We start from the raw sequence: 24,570 nt of genomic DNA on the forward strand, positions 1-24,570 counted from the left end.
CTATGGGTCCTATCGAACTAATTTTTTTCTCTGGTGAGGTGTTCACGTTAGTGGAAGTAGATAGGGCTTTAGATACTATTATCCGTAGCCGTGTCCCCGGAATGGATAATATCCCTCGATTATAAATCCTCATGGCGCCTGTATATCAGATATTTAGCAAATGCTATTGCCTGTGGGGCTCCAATCCCGGCCTCCTGGAAAGGGGCCGAGATAATACCGGTTTTTAAGAAGGGGGACAAATCTGTTGCAGCTAACTATAGACCAATAAGTCTTATAGACTCCATCCAAAAGATCATGGGTAGACGGATTCTACAAAAGCTGCAGTCCTGGATGGATGATGAACAAATCCTTACTCCACTGCAGGCGGGTTTTCGTCCCCTTACAAGCACTATCGACCAGGTCTTCGTTTTATTAACATCTATTGGAAGACAGTCGTATTGGGGGAAAGGGGCCCTGTACGCGGTATTTGTTGATCTGAAAGCAGCCTTCGATTTGGTGCCACGACGTAGGCTGTGGGGTGTCTTAAGTGAGATGGCGATGTCTGCTGAATTGTTATCTTTGAACGTCCGCTTACATGAGGATAATCATGCGCGGGTCCGGTGGGGGGCCACGGGTGAGGTCACCGAGTCATTTCCTGTTGACAGGGGAGTGCGCCAGGGTTGCGTGCTTGCGCCTACCCTGTTTTCGCTCTTCGTTAACGGGGTGGCCGATTTCCTCTTGGAAACCCCCACTGACGCCCCTGTGCTGGCGAAAGAACATATACCTATCCTCATGTTCGCGGACGATACTCTGATAATTTCCAAGACCCACAGTGGCTTGCAAAAAGCCCTTAGTAGGTTTGAGGACTTTTGCACAACTCGGGGCCTTGTAATCAATACAGAAAAGACAAAATTTATGTCATTTAATGAGCACAAATCCTTCCAGGGCAAGGTATACATGAATAATGTACCTCTTGACAAAGTTGACGCCTTCACTTATTTGGGGGTTATGCTACAGTCAGACATGAGTTGGTCTAACCAAATTAATGTAGCTACCCTAAAGCACAAACAACAGGCTGGGATTCTTGCAGTACATTTTAAAACCTCTTTCTCCAAACCAATTAGCCCATTGATGGAGATTTATGGTATGAAAGTCCTAAGCTCCACTCTGTATGGAGCGGAGCTTTGGGGGTTTGAGAATTTATCTACCATAACTGCTGCTAAAAATTCATTTTTGCGTAAGGTCACCAGCGTCCCAATAAGTACACCCATGTGTCCATTATTGCTTGACTTGGGAAGGAAAGCAGTAAGGGATTTGGCGAAACTTCGCCCTCTTTTATATTGGCGAAGATTGTGGTGCACGGCTGAACTTTCGCATTATGCAAGAGGGATCAAAGATGTAATGGACACAGATTGCTTCCATAGGATTAAATGGCTAGGGGAGATAAGGATGTTGTTGGTGAATCTAGGTCTGAGAGAACTTTGGGATGATCCCCAAAATGCTCCTTTTCCATCAAAGAAGATATTGAAGGAGAAGTATTGGGACATGGTAATGGCGTCAGCACGAGCGAAGGGTGCAGTAAAACATCTGACAGGCCGGTTACTTGAATTGAAGATAAAGCCTGTATTAGAACATTATTCGGACTCTATTGAGAAACCTTTAGACAAGAAGTTATACTTCCAATTGAGGGTTGGTACCCTACCTGTTAGGTCATTTACTGGCAACTGGGTTGGGGTTATGATGAAAGCCTGTCCAAAATGCTTAGATAAAGAAGAAACGGTTAGTCACCTTTTGTTCTTCTGCCCACTGTACAAAAAACCTCGGGCTATGTGGGTTATACCTATTTGCAAACTTCTAGGCTTCAGAAAGCATGACGAGGCCCGAAGAATCCTTACAACGGACCCATTGCTGCCAATAACAATCGCAATGGCTACGTTTTTAGGCTGGGCCTGGTCCATCCGATCCAGGGTGTTGCTCAAGGCTAATTGACTTAAATGCCCTCAGTTCCAAAGATAGGCTGTATCATAGTATGAACTGCCTGGGATAAATTGAGTATGTATGTATTTTATTTCCAGAATTAATTTACTCTGCAGTATTTCTTGTTTAATCCGTTCTTAAATGTTTTAGATTCAGAATATTTATTATCTTAATATACATGTTGTAACGTATGTGTTTTGCTTTTATGACATATCTGTCGAATAAAGCTATTTTTGATTCATTGATTTTTATCAAGCATAGTTACAAACCACAAGATAGCGAAATCAGTTTCCTTTTTTAAACAGAAGAAATTAGGTTGCTGTAACCTGCTATGAGATGAAGAGGGTGCCGCGGAAGCAGTATTGTGAGGTACCAATATTTGGTTTCAACATCTTTTCTAAAATAGCTGCAGAGTCTAGCAACTTTACAGGAGAAGACAGATAATTCTGGATCAATATAGTATAGATCATGAGAAGAGAAATCCAGTACTGCAGAACTTTCACTATGTGTCACGCCATGTTTTAAGTCTACCTTCCCAAAATCATTACATGCATAATATTCCAACCACTGGTACATTAACCTGTTATGAGTAGAAGTTAAATTTTTCCTCAACTTTTGAAGAATTACTTAACATCAAGACGGGAAGACATGAAACCTCTGTGCTATCAATGCATTTCACTTACCCAAAATACAGCACACAACGTTAACACCAAGCAGGTCTAGATAAAGAGAAACAAAGGAAAGTGAACCTGATGAGATTTTGTGTAGGCACTGATATTATTCTAGAACAAATAATTGTAAGAAACAACTTTCTCAATATACAATCAAACAAACTGATAAACTTCTAAACAAACACTATTGCAGTTTCAATATACAGTTATTGAAATGCCCCATAAGTAAACTTGCTTTCTGACACAAAACAATATCATAGTCATAACAAGTAGAATACTACGCTATCCTAAACCTTTCATGCAAAATTAGAACAACTTAGCCACAATTTTTAGAGGTTGAAGGCCTGTAAGACTAGCATTCGACTGTTTCAAATATCCATGTTGGTTCACCCTTCATTATTGTTCCACACAAATTTGAGTTAACAGACAAATTGTATCTGAACAATGCTGCAGATTTAATATACCTGTTGTAGGAGAAACAATTCTATTAATAGCAGGCACCTAATTTCCCAACCCTTGTGATAATTAGCTCAATTGCTTCCAGAAAATGTTTTAAATGGGTCCCGGCTACAGTTTTAAGATGAGCCTAAAAGAACAATATTATAATTTTGAGGAGTAGGAAAGTGACAATGGTAGGTAACTCTGTAGCAAACATGGGGATAACCAGATGGACAGTCGCCAATCATTAAAGAAGGACGAGTCTAACATGCCCCACTTTCATTCACTGAGTTAGATCTTTCTGTTTAACTGACTATTATTAACACTGACTTCTGAAGCAAGACAGTGCCTGTGTGGCTTAAGATTAGAGAGCTATAGAAATACCTAGACTTCAAAATATGTTAATGAAAGAGTGAGACAAGGCATGCACACTGCACATGTGCTTATTTTTAAGAAAATAAGTTTATTGTAGTATATTTTAAGCTTGTAGATAACTATAAATGCAAGATGCACCCAAAGGGACAGTCAAAAGAAAAACAGTTGGGGAATTACACAAAATCAATATCTCTAGAGCTTAATCTTTCGCCCTTCAAAATGTCCTCGTATCTGTAAAACCACTGGTTTAAAATTAAACGTAATACAAAAAAATAAACTTCACCCCACTAAAAAAAACATTAAAAAAATCATATCACAAAAGAAATGTGAACAAGGAATACTTACCACCATGACAATTGTAGCAATCAATCTGGTTGGCTCAACCATTTTTTTAAGTTGCTTGATAGGTCCCATCAGAAAACAAGTGCTATCAGAGAAGAAAACAAAATTGGACAGGTGTGATTAATCATTATGGTGTACTTCTTGCCACTTAATTAAAATTGGATTTGATGTTTGCAAAGAAACAGATTTTTTGCAGCCCCCCCCCCCCTTTATTGCCTCCATTTTGACTACAAGGTACTGGTGAAATTGGTCTGAAATGCCCTGAGCCCTGCTGAACAGGACTCAGAAAATGTGCTGACCCGTAAAATGCTGTATGTTTAGTTGACTTATCCCCAATTGGCATATTCAACTTAATAATAAGTCCCTAGTATATGGTACACCTAGGGCCTGTAGGTTGAGGTGTCTCTTGTGGACTGCAGGACTAGTTGTTGCCACACGAGTACGACAAGGTAAAAAAATGGCAAAGCGCAAACCTCCCTTTTTAATGTGTGTAAGTCATATGGCGGCCTCACGTGCCCTAAGACAGGGTGATGTCTGTTAGAAAGTGGAATCTATACTTTTACATGTTCCAGTAGTAAAAGCCCTAAATTGTTTTAACTTTGGATAGACTAGTAGGCCCATTGGCACGTACAGAGTTACAGGCTGGCACCCCAGCCCTTCTAACTTCAGAATGGGAATGGTGTACACTGGCTTGTCCTGCAGACAGCTTTCAACCCAGCTGGGCAGACATGCGAACGACTCCCAGGAAAGGACACAATAAGGGTCTGCATGGGAAAGAGGTGTTACTGGTGTTCTTAAAGAAGCCGCCTTTAAAGGGCGAATAGGTTACACTTAGGAGAGGGGCACTCTATTGTTTAGGCAGACAGGCTGGCACTGGGGACAGGAGAGGAGAAGTCTGTTGTCAAACAGGATTTTTCCAGGGTGTGTTCCTCCTTGTTAGCCACACCTCAGGGATGGGCTAGGGAGCTCTGAGTGTCGAGAAAGGGGTTTTGCCCTGTTGCAAGCAGGCAGAATGGTGCATCCTGGGACAGCTAGATGTCATACTTCTCAGGAAGTGGTCATCAGGAGAAAGAAACTGGTAGCCTATTGGCTACTAACCACATCCTACGTGAAGGCATGTTGGACAGGCCACACGAAGGGCTCGCTCCCTCCCCGCACGACAGGGCCCAAGCCCCGGCCCGCCAGGCGTGACCCACAAGAATCACCCTCACCCCGTCCCCCGACGGAACTCCTGCCCCCGGACTTCCATGTGTCACGGGACCGAGCCACCACCGGCTCCCCCGGCCGGATCAAGCCGCCATCTTGGGCCCTGCACCACGAGGCCGCGTGGCCTCCACCCGACCCTAGCCCTGGGCCTGGCCGGCCCCGACATCCCGGCACCACCATCCACCCAGGAGGTGAGCGGACCACTTGGCAGGTCAATGGGAGAACGAAGCGTCAAGGGCTCTCCCCCGCCAGGTGCCGATCGCCTCCAGCTCCCCCAGGCACTGGCTCCACCCCCTGCTGGGTGTCTGGACACTTTCATCCCGGGCCCTCCGACCTCCAAGTGCGAGGGTCCGGACATCAAAGGGCGCCAGACCTATAACTAGCGCAGCTCCGGAGCAGGACGACAGTTGTATCCTGGAGTTGAGAGACACCGAGAGAACTCAGCCTTGACGGACTACTGGCGCTGCCGTAGCCCTACCTTGGGAACTATCGTCCTGCCTGCTGGCGCTGCCGCGGCCTTCTGCAACATCCATCCTCGTCGGGACCTGCTGGCGCTGCCGCGGCCCGTTGTAACGACCATCTTCACCGGGACCTGCTGGCGCTGCCGCGGACCGTGTATCGACCATCTTCACCGGGACCTGCTGGCGCTGCCGCGGCCCGTCCCAGCTAGAACACCGAGCTCGAGGATTGTGAGCTATCCACCATACCATCTCAACTACCAGACTGGTAACCAGACTGTCCCGCTACCCCCTTTCCCCACCTTGAGAGACTGGAATCGAGGGGACCCCTGAGTCCAGACCTCCTTGTACCATTTCATCGTACCGTAAGAAATTGCCTATAAAGAACGCTGAATCTTCTCCTTGTGTGGTGCCTGTCTGTGGGGGGGGGAAGTTATTTATCTGTACGACCGCTGGAGACGGCTCTCCCCGGAGACCTCTCCCATTGTCCTCGGCCGACCCTCCCGGTCCGTCTAACATTGGTGGCCAGCGGCGGGATCCGAATCAACGCGTAATCGTACAGAGAGTAGCTCACCCCACGACAAAACCACGATGTCAGCCAAAGATAGCGGTTCCACTGAAAAGTTCCAAATGGATAAGTTGGAAGAATATAGCCACCGCGAACTTAAACAATTCTGCATGGAACTAGGCATTGCTACCACCGGCCTGAGTACCAAAGACGATTTGAAGCGCACCCTTGAGTCGTGGGCAGAAACTGGGGTCGCCGGATCACCCGACCAAAACAGTGTCGCACCAGAGGGGAACGCCACGGCTCCCGAGGAGCGGGGAACGGGCCTCTCGCAGGAGGAGATCCAAGAAAGAGAAAGAACCAGATTACATGAGTTGGAAATGGCACGACTCAAGATGGACGGTGAACTAAAGTTAGCCGAGCAGAAACTAAATCTAGAACATCTGCGGCTCCGAGAAGAACGAGAAGAAAAACAGAGACAGAGAGAGCTCGAGGAAAAAAGAATAACACTCGAACACGAGCGCAAACTGGCGGAAATAGAACTTCGGAAACAGAATAAAGAACCGGGGGTGTTTGAGCGACCGCACCCCCCGGGAGCAACCGAGAAAAAAAGTCCACATCCCCAAGGATGTTGTCCGAGAATATGTCCGAGAGGACGACATACAACAGTGGTTCAAAGCCTACGAGATCGCCATGACCTCCCACCGGATCGACCGGAGTGATTGGGGAGCCGGACTATGGGGGAGGTTCGTCAACGAAGGCCGCGATGCCCTATTGCAGCTCCCAGATCACCAGATGTCGTCCTACGACCACATGAAGGCTGCCCTCCTCACCCGCTACGGCCTCACGCCCGAGATGTACCGCCAGAGGTTCCGAGACTGCACCCGGATCCCGGGTACAACTTGGGTGGAGTACGTCAACTATTTCAGCCGAGCCTTCGAGGGTTGGATCAAGGGGAGCCATGTAACGACCTACGAGCAACTCTTTAACCTTATGGTATGGGAGCACCTGTCGAACAACTGTTTCGTCGAGCTCAGGCAGCACCTCCTCGACAGTAAATTGACTGACCCCCGGCAACTCGCCGCCGAAGCTGACCGATGGGAAAGCACCCGAGTGGGCCGGAGAGGACCACACGAGCAAAACCGAAACAACCAAGGCCAGCACCGTCCCCGGGGAGGAGGAGGAGGCCAGGGGCGAGGGAGAGACACCATCCCGGCAACACCCGTGGCCAGCACCACGCCCCCGGCCGGCCGGGGCAACCCCCCGATGCGCCCGGGGTTCCGAGCCAACGTCACGTGCCACCGATGCCAGCGAGTCGGCCACTACGCCAATGACCCGAGCTGCCCGCAGAACCAAACACCAAAGCCCCGCCAGGTAGCTGCCGCCGCCCTGAGGGGAGAACGACTATCAGAGGAACAGGAAGAATATGAGCCGGCCCAGCAGGAGTGGGAACCGGCCGCCATGGTTCTAGCGTGCCTAGGGGGAAAAGACATGGTCCCGCGGGCTCCCCTACCCGCCAACACCCGGAAATATGGCCAGTGGGTGACCATTAATGGACGTCGGGCCGAGGCCTTACGTGACACAGGCGCCAGTGTGACGGCCGTCCGCTGTCACCTGGTGAAGCCCGAGCAGATCATTCCGAACATTCTCTGCCCCGTCCGCTCAGCCGACAATTCCGAAAGTCTGTGTCAAATGGCCTGCGTCCCCTTCGAATGGGGAGGGGTCTCCGGCCTGTTGAAGGTGACGGTCCGGGATGATGCCCCCGTGGACTGCCTCCTGGGGAATGACCTTGAGAGTTCCCCGTGGGCCACCGTCGAAAGAAGAGAGCACCTGGGGATGCTGGGGATGCTGGGCCTCCCGGACTGGGCCTGCGTAACCACCCGGTCCATGGCCGCCCGTGCCGTTCCCCCGATCAGAAGACCCAGAACGGCCAGCACCTCCGCCCCCGGTCGCCCCAGTAGAGGACAACGACGAGGCCAACCCCCCAGAACCAACGGCCGAAGGGGTCGCGCAACCCCCGGACCTTCCCGGCCTGGCTCAGTGGCGTCAAGAAGGGGGGCCCACCCAAGAACAGTTCCGCCAGGAGCAAAAGACCTGCCCCTCCCTCGAGGGACTCCGCCGGCAAGCCAGCGCCCAGAGCGCAGGGGACCCCACCGGAACTCATTGGGTCTATTGGGATAACGACCTGCTATACAGCGAACAAAGAATCGCAGAGCTAGGGGCCAGTCGAGTGCTGGTGGTACCTCTCCGCTTCAGAGACTTCCTACTAACTCTGGCCCACGATGTCCCCCTGGCTGGACACCTGGGCCAGGACAAAACCTACAGTCGCCTAGTGACTCACTTTTTCTGGCCGAAGATGCGGAACGACGTCCTTAACCACTGCCGGTCCTGCCCCACGATCCAGGCCAGTGGGAAGAGCGGCCGTAAGCTGAAAGCCCCTCTGCAACCCTTCCCAGTGGTCACCACCCCGTTCGAGAGGGTAGGAATAGACATTGTGGGGCCCCTGGACCCCCGCACGGCACAAGGACATAGGTTCATCCTGGTACTGGTTGACCACGCCACCCGCTACCCCGAGGCGGTGCCCCTACGAACTGTAACAGCTCCGGTGGTTGGCCGGGCCCTAATGGGGATCTTCTCCCGGGTGGGCTTCCCCCGAGAAGTCGTCAGCGACCGAGGCACGAACTTTATCTCAAAATATATGAAGTCCCTCTGGCAACAGTGCGGGGTCACCTACCGATTCACGACCCCCTATCACCCCCAAGGGAACGGACTAGTGGAGCGATTCAACCGCACCCTCAAGGGGATGATTGGGGGATTGGAAGAGCCCCTCCGTCGCCAGTGGGATGTACTACTCCCGTGCCTCCTCTTCGCCTATCGAGAAGTTCCCCAGAAGTCCCTCGGCTTCAGCCCTTTCGAACTCCTGTACGGGCACCCTGTGCGAGGGCCCCTCAGCCTGGTCAAGGAAGGTTGGGAGATGGCCCCCCTAAAGACCCCTCCAGACGTCTTCAAGTACCTCCTGGCCCTACGCAATCAGACCCGGCGCTTCAGGGAGATGGCCAAGGCGAACCTCGAGGCCAGTCAGGAGGACATGAAAAAATGGTACGATCACAATGCCTCCTCCGTCGAGTTCGAACCTGGTCAACAAGTGTGGGTGATGTCCCCCACCGAACCATGTGCCTTACAAGATAAGTGGACGGGGCCCTTCAAAGTGGTCGAGCGCAAAAGCCCCGTCACTTACCTCATCGACATGGGGACCCCCCGGAACCCCCTCCGGGTCCTCCACACCAACAGACTCAAACCACACTTTGTGCGCTCAGAACTCAGCCTCCTGATGGCTACGGACAGTGGGGCAGAAGAAGACTCCGAACCCCTCCCGGATCTCCTGAAGACTCAGGAGAACGACGGTTCCGTGGACGGGGTCCGGCTCTCCGATGCCCTCACCCCAGAGCAACGCCAGGGCTGCCGGGACCTCCTGCTGCGGTTCGCTACACTGTTCTCCCTCACCCCCGGGATCACCCCTTGGTGCTTGCACGACGTGGACACCGGGGACAATCCCCCTATCCGACACCGGGCCTACCGCGTGCCAGATCGGGTACGGGCCTGCATCCAAGAGGAAGTGGCCAAAATGCTCACGATCGGGGTCATCGAGCCCTCGGACAGCCCCTGGGCCAGCCCGGTTGTACTGGTCCCCAAAGCCGCTGCCCCCGGCACCACACCTGAACTGAGATTCTGCGTCGACTACCGGGGCTTGAACGCTGTCACCCGGACCGACGCTCATCCCATCCCCCGAGCGGATGAGTTGATCGACCGGCTGGGGGCCGCCCGCTACCTCAGCATCTTCGACCTAACAGCGGGCTACTGGCAGATTGGTCTCACACCCCGGGCTCAGGAACGGTCCGCATTCTCTACCCCCGATGGCCACTACCACTTCAAGGTCATGCCCTTCGGCATGAAGAATGCCCCCGCTACTTTTCAGCGTCTAGTGAACCAGGTCTTGGCGGGGCTCGAAGAGTTCAGCGCCGCCTACCTGGACGATATCGCTGTGTACAGCCGCCACTGGTCCGACCACCTCCTCCACCTCCAAGAGGTCCTGCAGGCCCTCCAGCGGGCCGGCCTCACGATTAAGGCCGGCAAATGCCAAATTGGTCAAGGGTCCGTGACCTACCTCGGGCACCAGGTGGGAAGCGGGCTGGTGGCCCCGCTGCAACTTAAAATTGCTGCCATCCAGTCCTGGCAGCCCCCCGTCACCCAGACCGAGGTCCGAGCCTTCTTGGGGCTCACCGGCTACTACCGGCGGTTCGTGAGGGACTACGGCAGCATTGTGGGGCCCCTCACGGGTCTCACGTCCAAAAACCAGCCGAAGCGGATTAACTGGACCCCCGACTGTCAAGCGGCCTTCGAAGAGCTGAAGGCCGCCCTGTGCACCGCCCCTGTGCTCCAGGCCCCCGATTACAGTCGGGAATTCATTGTACAGACAGACGCCTCCGACCACGGCATCGGAGCGGTTCTTTCCCAACTAAACCCCGAGGGTCATGACCAGCCGGTGGCCTTCATCAGCAGACGTCTCCTGGCCCGAGAACAGCGCTGGAGCACAATCGAGAGGGAGGCCTTCGCAGTGGTGTGGGCCCTCAAAAAGCTCCGGCCCTATCTCTTCGGTACCCACTTCCGGGTACAAACCGACCACCGACCCCTGCAGTGGCTGATGCAGATGCGGGGGGAGAACCCAAAACTATTGCGCTGGTCCATCTCCCTGCAGGGAATGGACTTCACCGTGGAACATCGACCGGGCCAAGACCACGCCAACGCAGATGGCCTGTCACGCTTTTTCCGCCTCGACGAGGAGAGTCCCCAGGAAGATGGGTGACTCTCCCCGCCTTCAGCTGGGGGGGACGCATGTTGGACAGGCCACACGAAGGGCTCGCTCCCTCCCCGCACGACAGGGCCCAAGCCCCGTCCCGCCAGGCGTGACCCACAAGAATCACCCTCACCCCGTCCCCCGACGGAACTCCTGCCGCCGGACTTCCATGTGTCACGGGACCGAGCCACCACCGGCTCCCCCGGCCGGATCAAGCCGCCATCTTGGGCCCTGCACCACGAGGCCGCGTGGCCTCCACCCGACCCTAGCCCTGGGCCTGGCCGGCCCCGACATCCCGGCACCACCATCCACCCAGGAGGTGAGCGGACCACTTGGCAGGTCAATGGGAGAACGAAGCGTCAAGGGCTCTCCCCCGCCAGGTGCCGATCGCCTCCAGCTCCCCCAGGCACTGGCTCCACCCCCTGCTGGGTGTCTGGACACTTTCATCCCGGGCCCTCCGACCTCCAAGTGCGAGGGTCCGGACATCAAAGGGCGCCAGACCTATAACTAGCGCAGCTCCGGAGCAGGACGACAGTTGTATCCTGGAGTTGAGAGACACCGAGAGAACTCAGCCTTGACGGACTACTGGCGCTGCCGTAGCCCTACCTTGGGAACTATCGTCCTGCCTGCTGGCGCTGCCGCGGCCTTCTGCAACATCCATCCTCGTCGGGACCTGCTGGCGCTGCCGCGGCCCGTTGTAACGACCATCTTCACCGGGACCTGCTGGCGCTGCCGCGGACCGTGTATCGACCATCTTCACCGGGACCTGCTGGCGCTGCCGCGGCCCGTCCCAGCTAGAACACCGAGCTCGAGGATTGTGAGCTATCCACCATACCATCTCAACTACCAGACTGGTAACCAGACTGTCCCGCTACCCCCTTTCCCCACCTTGAGAGACTGGAATCGAGGGGACCCCTGAGTCCAGACCTCCTTGTACCATTTCATCGTACCGTAAGAAATTGCCTATAAAGAACGCTGAATCTTCTCCTTGTGTGGTGCCTGTCTGTGGGGGGGAAGTTATTTATCTGTACGACCGCTGGAGACGGCTCTCCCCGGAGACCTCTCCCATTGTCCTCGGCCGACCCTCCCGGTCCGTCTAACAAGGCATTTTCTGAAGATAAACAGAGCACCCCTGGCACCCAGAACTCAGATCGACTTGGAGGAAGCACTGAAGGAGGGCTACCCTGCTGCACAGAGGGACCAACAAAGAGAGGCTTGAAGACTGCACTTGCTGACTAGCGAAGAGAGGGACTGTGCCTGTAGTGTCCTGCTCAGGGTGAAGCTGTCTTCAGAGCCCAGAAAAGCCAAGAGACTTCAAGGGATAGCCAACTGATCTATTGTTTGCAGCACAGGGACACAACAGCTGAAGAAGCCTGCTTTGTGCAAGATGGTAGACCAAAGTCTTCAAGCCACTACCACCGCCGCCATATAGCACCAAAGACTAAGACCCGACTCACAGAGTTGCACCTGAGTTTGCTGAGACTGAGAGTGCTGTCAGGGAGTTGCTGGGAGCCTCAGAAGGTGAGGTATCGACCCAGGAAGGAATGGCCTGTGACCGCGAGGACAGGCGACTGGTAGTCCAGTGGTGACTGGTCTTTAGCCAGACCGTAGAGGACTTTGTGGGATGTTGACCCGGCAGCCAGGACCCTCTCACCATCTTTTTGGACCGATAAATCACTGCAGGAAGACCCCCATCAACAGCATCCTTAGAGCATCTTCAGCATCCTTCATCCCTTGCATCAGGACCACTCCATTGGAATCCAATGCAACACGGATAAAGTGCAAGGAACAGCTTCTTTTGTGACAGTAATGTTGCTGGTCCCCGACTAGCTCCCCGTCGGAGTTGATCGTCCCACGTACTTCTAACTGACCGCAGTGACACTTACCTAAGTTTTCCTTGAAAAGGTTTTTACGTGTCTAATTTTTTGACTTTGCCAAGGCATGTTCGCGGTTGAGTCAAAGTGCTTTGATTTATTATTGCTAGTAAAATCTATATTTCTGGAACCCTCCGGTGGATCTTTTTTGTTCTAGTGTCTACATTCTTATAAAAAATACACAATTTGTTATAAATTAGTGTCCGATTTCTTGAGTGATGTTGATTTCTTCTTTAATTGTTTTGATACTGTTTAAATGTTTTACAATTGTTCCACTGTGTAAGCGTTGCTGGTCAGTGCCACAGCTACCCCGGTTTGAGCTGAGGGTTTTACAGACAAAACCTACTGGACCTACAGGGGTTGATAAGTGTATTACTCAACGAGGTTGCACAACCACACCATAAAATACACCCCATTTCCTCACATTGGTGCCTAGAAGTGGGATCCAGAACTTGAGTTTAGCAGTACCATACAGTTGTTGAAGTTAAGACCTCAGAGATTCTGCATAGACACCTAGAAAAGAAATCCTTGCATTTCCTAAACAGTTGACAAGTTCCACAGTCTGCAGAGACAATGTTTCCAAGGAGCTGCTGAACATTTAAAGGAGTTTTAAAAGGTGTAACAAAGTTTCCAAAAGTTTGAAACAGTCACAAGGTTTTTGCAAAAGTTCCTGAAAGTCACTGTGAGTAAGGGAAACATGGAGATTGACATGGTTAAACTGTCCACCCTCAAAAGAAAGGATCTGATGGAGCTGGATAAGGACAGAAGGATCACTGTGGGAAACCAGGCAAAGAAAGATGATCTTCTAAGGGCCCTCAAGGCCTAGGAGTAAGCTCACAGAGCTCCACCAGCACTGGAGAGGGAGATACCCCAAGGTAGTGGAGAAGAAGAAAGTTGGAGGCAGAGGATGCCCTCCACCCTAACACCAGGCCAAAAGCACACTCTAAAGCCAACAGGGTGGTGAGCTCAGCCAGCAGCAGAAGATCCCTTCAAGAAGAAGCAGCCTAGAGCTAAAGGAGAGGGCCTTGGCCCTGGACAAAGGAAGATGGCCCCTAAGAAAAGAAGAGCCAAGCTGGGCATGAGGCCCAAAGAGAATGGAGTCAGCAACAGAGATACCGAAATACCTGACAGGAGTGCCCAAATGGAATTACCCAAAGGGATTGTCCCTAGCCACGTATCAGGGGATGACAGACAAGTGGCTGGCGTCATATGAGAGCTCTGAAAATGAGGAAGGTGGGTACACAATCTGCGAACAATAATATGGGAGTTAGTGCCAGTAGATGGTAGGGATAGGCTTCTTACAATTGAGGATGAGGTAGCAGAATGCTACGAACACATGAAGGCAGCACTTGTTGAGTTGTTTGGACTCACTCCTGAGGAGTACAGACAGAAAATTAAGACATCACACAAGGAGGCCGCACAAACCTGGGTTAACTGCCGATGCATACGTAACAGCACTGGATGGTAGAGTAAAAGGTAACCAAATAAGTACCTATGAAGCGTTCTATAATTTGGTGGTCAAGGAGCACATTCTTACACATTGCCCTTCAAAAAAGTTACACCAATGTCTACAAAACTTCAAGCTAACTAACCCCAGAGAGCTGGGCAGGACAGCAGATGAGTGGGTTAGGACAATAGTACCCAAGAAGATCTTGGTGGGGGGGCAGGGGAGAATCTCAAGACAGGGGGAGGCCCAACAGAAGAGAAATGAGGGAGGTAGTAAACCTACCAAAGAGGTTCCCTCAGAGCCCCAGGGAGGGAGTCAAAACCCAGCCCACCTCTATTGAGCAGAGTAGTGGGGACCCAGGGTTGAAGAAACTCTAGGAGAAGAGATTGTGCTTTGACTGCCAGCAGTCAGGGCACCAGAGGGGATGTGGTGTGCCCCAAGAGAAAGGCTGTAACTGGGGTGGCTACTGTAGCCTTTGAGGACACCGCAGATGAGGTCATAGTAGCTTTCAACTTGGGGAAGGGCCCAGATAGTAAGCTGGTGATCCCTGAGGGTAGGGGTATACACTTCCACCACCTCAAGGTGAATGGAATACTAACCACTGCCCTGAGAGACACAGGTGCCAGTCACACCATAGTGGTGGACAGGTTAGTGTCGGCAGACCAGTATTTGTCAGGAAAGGTAAGGAGAGTTAGGGTAGTCCCAGGGGAGGTCAGTGACCACCCTGTGGCCTCAGTGTCCCTAGAGGTATGAGGTACGCTTAGCTGAAATAGAGTAGTCATGCCTGACCTCCCCCCTAGATTGTGTCCCAGCCAATGACCTCCCAGAGGCTGGTATGAGCCCAGAGGGGACAGCCGCCTAGAGTGCTGCCAGTCCCAAGGACCTTAGAGATCCTGTCCATAGAGTTAAGAGACGTAGGCCACAGAGAAGAGATAAGGGTGGGAAAGGAAGGGCACTTTTAGTAAGGAACCCACAGGCGATCTACCCAAGTAGAGAATGGCCCCAAGTCTGGCCCTGGTGGGGCCCCTCCTGACCCCCAAGAAGTCCTGGAGAGACAGGCACCTGCTCAGATTCAGGGTGTACCCCCTGACCTGGCAGAGGGGACAGTGGAAGGAGGGTGTCTGACACTTGAGGTGGTAGCTCCCCACTCTAAAAATCTGGAAAGGCCCCTAGAACTCTCAGTAGCCCCTAAGATAGCCCACCCACCTGTCAGTGGAGAGCTCAGGGTGTGGCTCTGGCCACTCGCACAAGGCAGTAGCCTCTGTTGGGTGCTTGCCAATGTGGAAGCACTACCCTTAGCATTGGGGTCAGATCCCACGATATGAAGCAAGATGGGTCCTCTGATCATGTTGGTCACAGTGGGGTTACTGAAGTGTTGGGTGACCTCGTTGGGTCAGCTAGGTATTTCCCTAGCTAAGGTAGGGCTAGGTGAGGTAGGTACCTCACAGTCCCAAGTATAGAGTGGAGGAAAGATTGGTAGATACAGTCCTAGCCAAGGCTCAATTTAGGTTGGGGCCTGTCATAGATGAAGTAGGTCAGCTTCGCAGTGGGAATGACCCTGGTAGAAGGTTGTAAAGCAGAGTAGGCCCTGCAATGGTACGCCAGTTTCCCTACATCCTTCCCCACTGATCATTCAAGGAGACTAACCAAGGGTTATGTTGAGTTCTCCTGTATGTATTAGCTTGGTGGTGGGTTGCGTATGGAACAGGCCTTTTTAGGTTTACACCTTGTACTTTTTGCCCCCATTTTGACTACTAGGTACTCGTGTAATGGCTCTGAAATGCTCTGAGCCCTTCTAAATAGGACTCAGTGCATGTTCTCTGACCCTTAAAATGTTGTATGTTTAGTTGGCTTATCCCCAATTGGCATACCTCAACTTACTTGTAAGTCCTTAGTATATGGTACCATGGGTACCCAAGGCCTGTAGGTTGAGGTGTCTCCCCTAGATCTGCAGCACTAGTTCTGCCCCCAGGAGTACACAAAGTAAAACATAGCTCCCAGTCTGCCACTGCAGACTGAAAGGGCAGTTTAAAACTGCTAACTTGACTTTGCCATTTGTAAGCCCGGCCCCTTTATATACCTCGGAAAAAAAAAAAAATAGTTCTTCATTGTTTTTCATTTTTGATTTGTGTTTTTGGATCATTAAAGAAGTAATTTAGCTTGGGTAGACATTGCTGATCCAGGCCAAAGTTTTCTGGACAACATTTTTTAAAATAGCGGATGTGTTGCAGTGATGATGTAATATTTCAGGAACCATGAGATCTATATACTTGATTTTGGTGTCGAAACATAGGTTTTGGAGGTCAAGTAGTCTTATCGAGACAGAAAATAACTCTTCGGAGCACCCTACGCCATTTTCTAAAATGGCGGCTATAATACAGGAAGAAAAGACATGTATAGAAATGAAACAAATAATGGTTTTTAATCTTTTTTTAATGTATCCACCAAATAAGGTTTATGATCTGAATATGAAAAAATATATCACTACTGTTTTAGACCACTTTTCATAGATCACTTTATTTATTTATTTCAGAAATCGCTTGTGGTACATTTGCAGAATGTTGAACATTTGAGATGAATATATTGGCCGGGGACATCTGTTTGTAGCACAGGTTTTGCAAGTACATGTACGTGTAAGTTCTGGGGGAGAGGCTTGAGAAATGTCATAGGTTTTAGCATTTCATCAATATCTTCCCTACCAAATTCACATAGATTTTTCTCTACATATGCAGGATCCAAAACATTTACACATATTCTGATCAAGTAGAACGCTCTTTTAATGTGTCCATGCACAGAATATGACGTCGGTGGAAGGTCACTTAGCAGACTGATCTCTTAACTCACTGTACCGAAGATAGTTACATGTGTGACGGTCAGAACTCATTTTTCACACACGCACAAGGTATTTTTAAATGTCTTTAAAGTCACATTCTGCCTTTGTCTCAGCAAATTCTCTTAGAAACTTTACAGGTTCAGCAGTTAAAGCTCCAAGCTTTTTACCAATTTTGCTCATCACCTGTAAGAATATGTCCCTTAATAAGAACACTGGGCATCTCTGGGTCAAGTTTCTTGTACAGAATATGTAGCTGGATTAAGTGTTTTTCTCACCTGTTCAATAACGTATCCATAACTCTGACAATCCTTGACTAATGAACATTGCAACAAATCTAAGTAGCACAATAATAAAATATGTGTCATTTGACAGAGAAATGACTTGATTGGAACCATTTTGAACAGCCCACTCAACATGTGGCACAACATGTCAGCTTCCTCCATTTTGCTGTTAAGTTCTTGAACAATATGGCCCGTACCTTTTGAATATCTCTCTGCAGGCACCAACTCCTCATTGCCAATAATTCCACTTGCAATAACTGAACATTCAGTGTTTACTGAAGCATCAGCAATGTTTTGGAGGGTTAACATCTCCAAGTTCATCCTTGATGTGGATGACCAAAATGTATCATGGTAGACTAGCTGCCATTGAGCAACATATTTACTTTCACGTGTCGGACAGACAATTCCCTTGAAGCTTTTCTGTGATCTCTAGATCGTCTGTTCCAGTTTCATATCTGCAGCCACAGCGCTGAACCTTCCCTCGGTCTTTCACCACAAAATGTCTTTGGATAAAGTTTCTGTTGAGGTAGGGTTTTCCACCTCTAGCTTCTTCACTCTTTCCAAATACCAAGACCCATTTCTCAGGTAGTTTATGCAAATTAGCAAAACACAGTAATAAGTGACTTCATAGTGTTCATGTGCACTCCCAATCACCCCCCAGATAAGCACGCATCAAGTTTTTCACTAGAGTGATCATTTTTAAAACATTTCCCCAGTACTTGCAAAGTTCAGATTTTTCTTCACATTCTTTGACAAACTCTACGGACTTGTTTTTCAGGTTTTCTGATGGAGAACTGAGTGTACTGAACATTGCTTGGCTTTGCATTATGCCTTTTGAATGAAGTGCACACTGTGCCTTGTTCACGTTTGAGATAGGATATGCAAAACCTAATTTGTCATTATTGTTACAGAAAGCATTCCAACACAATGTTGCTATAGCCTCAGATATGATGAGTGTACCTTGTAACGAACAAACATAATAAGTTCTGCTCAATACTGACTTGACAGTTTTGCTTCCAAAGATTTCCGCCTCACTAGGTGCATCGTCTATGCCACATCCACTAAGAAAATTTTATGCATACTGCAACACAACTTTTGTTATGTGGAAAACACCCATCATTGTTTAAAGATCATCAAATTCTACTGGATTGCTCATAAAAATGTCAGCTACAATACGGAAAACACCCTCATCGCAGAATATTGGCAGGATAGGCTGGTCTTCAAGCTGAGCGCGCAGATTTAGTACATTATTTTAGGGCTGGGTATACTGTTGTGTAGTTTGTGACTGGATATGGTATTACTGGCAAAAACCCAACCTTCTTCAGTGGGACACTATTCTGAGAGATCAGAGCATAAATTCAAGCCCACAGAGGAACTGGCTTTTCTTCATCTTTTAGTCTGCAAGAATAAAGATATGATAAATTAAGTAAAATAGCTTTGTGGACCACAGCATCAGATAGAAAAAATCCATGTCCTCAGACACTTTGAAACTTTCTGGTAGACTGGGACGCGTTGATGGCTTGAAGTGATTTTGCACATGTTGGCAAGGCAGTGAGTTATAGGTTTGCAGCTAACACAGCTTGTTTTCCAGCAGCTACTTCAGTGGAACAGTCTTGAAAAAGCACTAAGGCTTTATCATCTGTGCTGGATATTCCAGGCAAAGAAGAGCGGTTTTCAAAATCAAAATTATCAAGAGCAGCAATTGTAAATCCTTTCCTGGTAAAGTGACTTGGAAGTGGTGTGCTGTCGGATTCACAAGATTTTACAGCATGAGTTGCTAGCAAGTTCTTGCTCCGTACTATGTCATAACTTGTTGATACACCAATCCTATTCAATAAAGTGATTAGCGCTCTACTTTTGCATTTGGCATAGTTTGCGTAGGCAGTCATCATGTGTAGCGGAATTTTTTCTATTTGCTGTGACATAAATCATAAAACATGATTTGGAAAAGACAGTACATTTGCACAGCATAAACCGGTCAGTTCATGGGATTATCTTCCACCTCTTTGCTTAATCTTCAAAGCCATTATCAATGTTGTCTGCTTCTGTTCCAATTTTAAGAACTTAAGTTTGCAACCGTGTTGTTTTGCTGATATTAAACAATGATGTAAAAAATGTTAAGAAAGAATGAGGCATTCTTATTGATTCCCATGATTTGCGGAGCCCTGGGGAATCACAAAATGTGTCATCAAGTCCAAAATCTAAATCTTGATGTTTCTTCAAATGGTTCCTGCTGATTTTACAGCATCATGAGACCTTATTTTGGCAGCAAGAACTTCAGGAGTCAAATCAGCTGATAACACCATAAGTGACTAATTCTTTTTGTTAGACTGACAAAAACAAATTCGGTCTGTACATTCACACCAGAGACATCTGAATTTCATTATTGTGGATCAATACAGTTTCATCAATGTTGACCATTTTTTCTCTGATCTCACTAAGCGTGAACCCGTAGCCAGCACTCAAGAATGGCTTGAAAACCTAATGTGCTTTTTCAAAGAGTGCAAACCTAACTAAAGGCTGGTGATTACGTTGCTGTCGGGAGCTCAGTGTACATTCATATTTCCGCATGCATGCACGCACACAGTTTGGGGGTGAGGGGGTGGGGGGGCTCGCTGTTTAGATCAGCTGCTTGGCTGAAAACTTCATCTTGGAAGAAACTAGCTGCAGATTAAAATATATTTGCCCTTTGAGACTCACATACTCTGTACTTTATTCTTTTGTTAATCCCTTTAGACCTTGTTCTGGCTAAACCACAGATGATAGGGGGAGGATCTTCCTTATTAGGAAGTAGTGCTCTAACCCACCTGTTAGGCTGTCATGTTCATCATCGGGTGTTTGCTCCACATGGGGTCGACGCGAGAGGGCTCTTTGGCGGAGATCTTTTTATGTAAAAAAAGTTGTGCTGATGAGTGCAGGTATGTGGGACAAGTGAAATAGAGGAGTTAATAATATCACGGGGTACCCAAAAACCGGGTTTATTCTAGGGCCCCTCTGGTAAGGTTAAAAACAATGCAGTGGAGGGAGTTGAAAATAGCCTCCTAGCACTAGCATGACTGACTATCCAAGCACGCAGTCGCTATCATGCCCTTTAAATTATCCATGGAGAGATTCGCCTATTCTTCATTCAAATACTCCTCTATTTATCCAGCCATCTCAACTTGTATTTACTCGCCATTCACAGATACAATCATTAATTCATGTTTTCACTGACCAATCCATCACCTCAACTTTTCACAAATTTTCACCCATCATCAAACAGTACAGCCATATAAAACTGCTAATCAATGACGACACTCTTTAGTTAAAAAAAGAAGTCAAAACAACTGCTTTTAAGTGTGTGATTGTGCATCTGCATAGATCTGATTATGTCTTTGTATGTATATATTTGCATGGCTGTATGCGAGTGATTGCGGTCATGTGTCTGAGCATACGTTGGTATAAGAAAACGTATAGGAGAATGCTTGTGCAGGCTGGTAGTCCTGGGTCACGAATGAAACAACCCACAGACGTGCACAGGAGAAATTACCTAAGGTGTTCAGTGGATGAAGGCAGCCATGACAGATGAGCTGTACAGTTCACACAGGAGGGTAACAAGCAGGTCACGGCTGCCTATAGTAGAATGCCCCAGGAGCAACATGAAACAAGCAGAGGCATGCGCTGGAAAGAGGCAGCCAGGGCTGCTCCTCAATGGAGATTAGACAGAAGCGACCTAGGCCGCCAGTAAGCAGATATCTGGTAATGGCGTTGGTGGCAGTGGTGGTGATAGGGTAATAATGAGGAAGGAATATATTTAGGTGAGGTGAATTTAAGGTCAATGAACTGGGCATCAGACCCTTTCAAGGCTCTCACAGATATAAACCGGAAAAAGGCCCTGGTTAGACGTCCTTAACCTCTCTGGCCTCTCATGGACTTCCAGTCTGGATGCCTTGGTTAAGTAGAATGGGGAGGGTTTAGGGGTTAAAGAGTATGATCAAGTAACTAGAAGGTAGTCAGTAGAGGATAGTCTGATACAATAATAAGTTTGTTTGATATGGAGCATTTTAGTTAATGTAGTTTTTAAAGTTTTTCTAAACTTTAACATAAAACTTTCAGCTAATGTTGTATTGTACATTGGTTATCCTGACAGGAGCTTCATTTAAGTTTGATGCCATGTACTGAGTAGACCTCTACTAAGGTATGGATGAAAAATATTAAGGGTATGAAGGAACAAATCAGGCACAGTATGGTCTTATCTCTATCAGAACTGAAAAGTACTCTGACAATGGGGGTAATTGTCGTATAAGAGCAGAGCACATTTGGAGACAAGCGAGACTCAAAATACAGCTGGTAGGGACAAGGCAGACTTAACAGGCCTGGTGACCATCACGTCTCGACTGTCACGGACTTCATATACTTTAACGAACTAGGTTTAACAAACTTTCACAAACTCCTCTCACCACTGGCCCAGACCAACTAGTTCCTCCTGAAATCGGCCTACACTTTCCACTATCTGCACAGCTGCTCCTTTTGAGGAAGTAGGTAATTTAGGTTCTTTTTTATCACGTTTCGCTTAATGTAAAGAGCCAATAAAAGTAACTGTAAATTGTATCTACATAGCGCCTAATACCCCTGACAAAGGATTGAAGTGCTTTTTGGTGAGTAGTACGCTACTCCAGAACCCAAGGTTACTGCTTAAGAGTTAGTGGATCAGTAAAAAGTGTTCCTAGACACACCCAATTCAACCCTTCATCCATCTGAGGCGATACACTGGGTGCCTGTAAGTGTGTTAATATTAACATCTGCTATTCACAGAACAATGGAATGCAATACTCATTTAGCAGGTGGGTCTAAAAAAAGAATTCCTGACTCAGAAGATGAACATGCTTGTGTAGGTTGAGCAGCTGTGTCAGTCTCGTTAGGAGAAAACAAGTTGTGCTATTCTTCCATTAATTTGCTGGGTTTGTGGCAATAAATTATCATCTACTTCCTTTGTTGCAACTGCATTAGAACGTAAACTTTCCCTACATTTCGTAACTGAGTCAAAAAGGTAATAAAAAAATGCAGGGATATACCGATCTACTTGGGTTTCAGCAGTAAAAAAAAAAAGGTAGATTATGTTCTTCTCCCTTCAGTATACAAGTTGTATAGCAATTAAATCATAACGTAAAAAATGTAACATAAAATGCCCAAATAACGCTCCCAGAGCTAGTCTAGTGGTACCAATCTCTCGTGAGCACTGGTTGGCCTGGAGAAGTGATTTCCCTTCCTCAAAGATAGATCAGGATGGCAGGCAATCATATGGTCGGGCAATGCCAATGGCCACTTGAGTAACCAGTGATGGCTTTCAGAGAGAACATCAAGATGTGTTCAGCTGAAGTTAGGACCATGTTTCTACAGGCCAGTGGAGTGTCTCTCTCGGTTTCATTTCTCTATATAGTCCTCCATAAGGCTTTGGTAATAAAGGCAGGGTTTGCCCCAACCAATTTTATTTCTCATCAATTTCAAAATGGCACAGCAACTTCAGCGGTGGGGTCTGTGCTAGAACCTGGGGTGATGCAAAGGATAAGCAGATGGAAATTGGAGTGCTATAAATGCTATAAGCATTTTAGCTCTGTATAAATGTCTGCAATTCTCTAGTTCTTTTGCTAAAATGTTCTGTCATATGAGCATACCTTTTTCACTCTATTGTGCATTAGCTATCATGGCTCCACGCTTGGTGTTTGTAGTTGCTAGTTCTTTTGTGCCCTGAGCCCAGGGCAATACTTCAAAAGTGGTTTTCACAAGTGGACTCAAGATGAAGGAATCAGAATGAGGAAATTCAGTGTTCATGGTCTTCACCTCGAGAAGCTCAGCGGGGTGGGTGAGTTGCTTGTTTGTCAGTTGTCACGGCTGACTCAGAGTTTCACTTAGGAAGTAGTAGCATGGTCTTAAGATTCCTAGGCAGAATTGGAAAGGGGGAGTGGAGAAGGGAATCCTCTGTTAAGGCACGCGCTGTACAACATGCCAAACAAAACATTGACAAACCCAATAGATCTTGCATACGCGAGACCTATGTCTTTGCCAATGCTTGTCCCAAAATAGCGTCTATGAGGGAGAAAAACACCAGGTTGTGGCTGCACAACAAACTCGGATCTGTGGACAAGCTATGGGCACCGCAGAGTATCACCTCCCTGCTTATAGCCTCAGTCATCAACAACATCGTTTTGACTTCCACTGCTTGTGCTTGGTTTTCAAGTTGATGCTGCTTTTAGGCATGCTGCATCTCCCCTGAGGTACGGTGGACAAGGTGAGGAGCCCAGGCGAGAAAACTATTCGAGGGCTGGACTGTTACTGGCCCAGTAAAAATAATTGAGGGACACTCTGTGCTTCATTGTTTGACCTGAGAGGGACCAAGTGCCATGCTGGAAGTATCTAGTGTGCGCATTTTAGGTGTTAAAATGAGAAAAAGCAGTGACTCCCACGTCCTCTTCTGCCCCGTGCACTGGATGTCTTGTAAAATTTGTTTTATTGTATGCTTCAAACTGAAAATATTTTTGTAGCGACAATGTTTCCTCTAATTTCGACTAAGCTAACAAATTGAAACAGAAAAAAAGTCTGTTAAATTAGAATACTTCTTGGTGACAATTTGAGGCTTGTGGGTGTGCTCTCACTGTATACTTTGTTGCAGTGAAACTTCTCTTACTAAAAACCCTTCAGGGCGTGGCCTGAGGCGTAAAGATGGCGGTCGCACTCTGAGAGTGCTCCGGACCCCGTCCGTCATCCGCCCGTTAGTAGCTGCCATCGGACACTTCCAGCTATCATCGGAGGTCTCCTGTCCCTTCAGCGGTGCTCCGCTCTCGTTTTTGGGTGGATAGGAGCCTCCGCTGCCTTGGACTGGCTCCCTTCCTTCAGAGGTCCTGCATCGCCAAAATGGCGGCCTCCTTGGCGGCCCAGATCTGAGCCGGACGACCTGGACCCTGACGACCCATCCCCTGGGGGGGCCATCCCTGCCGCTCTGGGGCGGCGGCTTGGGCTCACCAGTTATTCGGTACTGCCGGGGACTTGGCTGTGCCTGGAGCCAACGTGTGGAGGTGGTGAGGTGTTGCTCGGGCCCACGGTGGGAGGCCCTCCTTCTGCATGTGGGGGGCCGGAGGAGAACCGGAAACGGGCGCGGCAAGGCCGTGCTGGACACTCTGCCCTGCCGCTGGTTTCTGCCTGCTGTCACCCGGGGTTGGCCCAGACCGCCCTCTGAAGCTGCATTCCGGAGACCTGGGGTGCCACCGGGCTTGGCTGCCACTGTCTGGCAGCGGCGTGGCGACCCTGGACCTTCCATCTCCCCCCTATGGCCCCGGTCTCGTTTGCCCT

At 48.9% G+C, this 24,570-nt stretch overlaps 1 protein-coding gene across 1 annotated transcript in view; it reads right to left on the minus strand.

Annotated features, from left to right (window-relative positions):
- Positions 1 to 24,570, minus strand: part of SFT2D1 (SFT2 domain containing 1) — a 156,025-nt gene that overhangs the window by 49,808 nt on the left and 81,647 nt on the right. The window contains exons 4-5 of the mRNA XM_085611428.1: positions 3,786 to 3,867; positions 2,640 to 2,675 (exon numbers count right to left, since the gene is read on the minus strand). Coding sequence (XP_085467554.1) covers positions 2,640 to 2,675; positions 3,786 to 3,867 — 118 coding nt within the window. The remainder of the gene's footprint in view (positions 1 to 2,639; positions 2,676 to 3,785; positions 3,868 to 24,570) is intronic.

Source organism: Triturus cristatus, chromosome 6 (assembly GCF_964204655.1).
Source record: "Triturus cristatus chromosome 6, aTriCri1.1, whole genome shotgun sequence".
Taxonomy (NCBI): domain Eukaryota; kingdom Metazoa; phylum Chordata; class Amphibia; order Caudata; family Salamandridae; genus Triturus; species Triturus cristatus.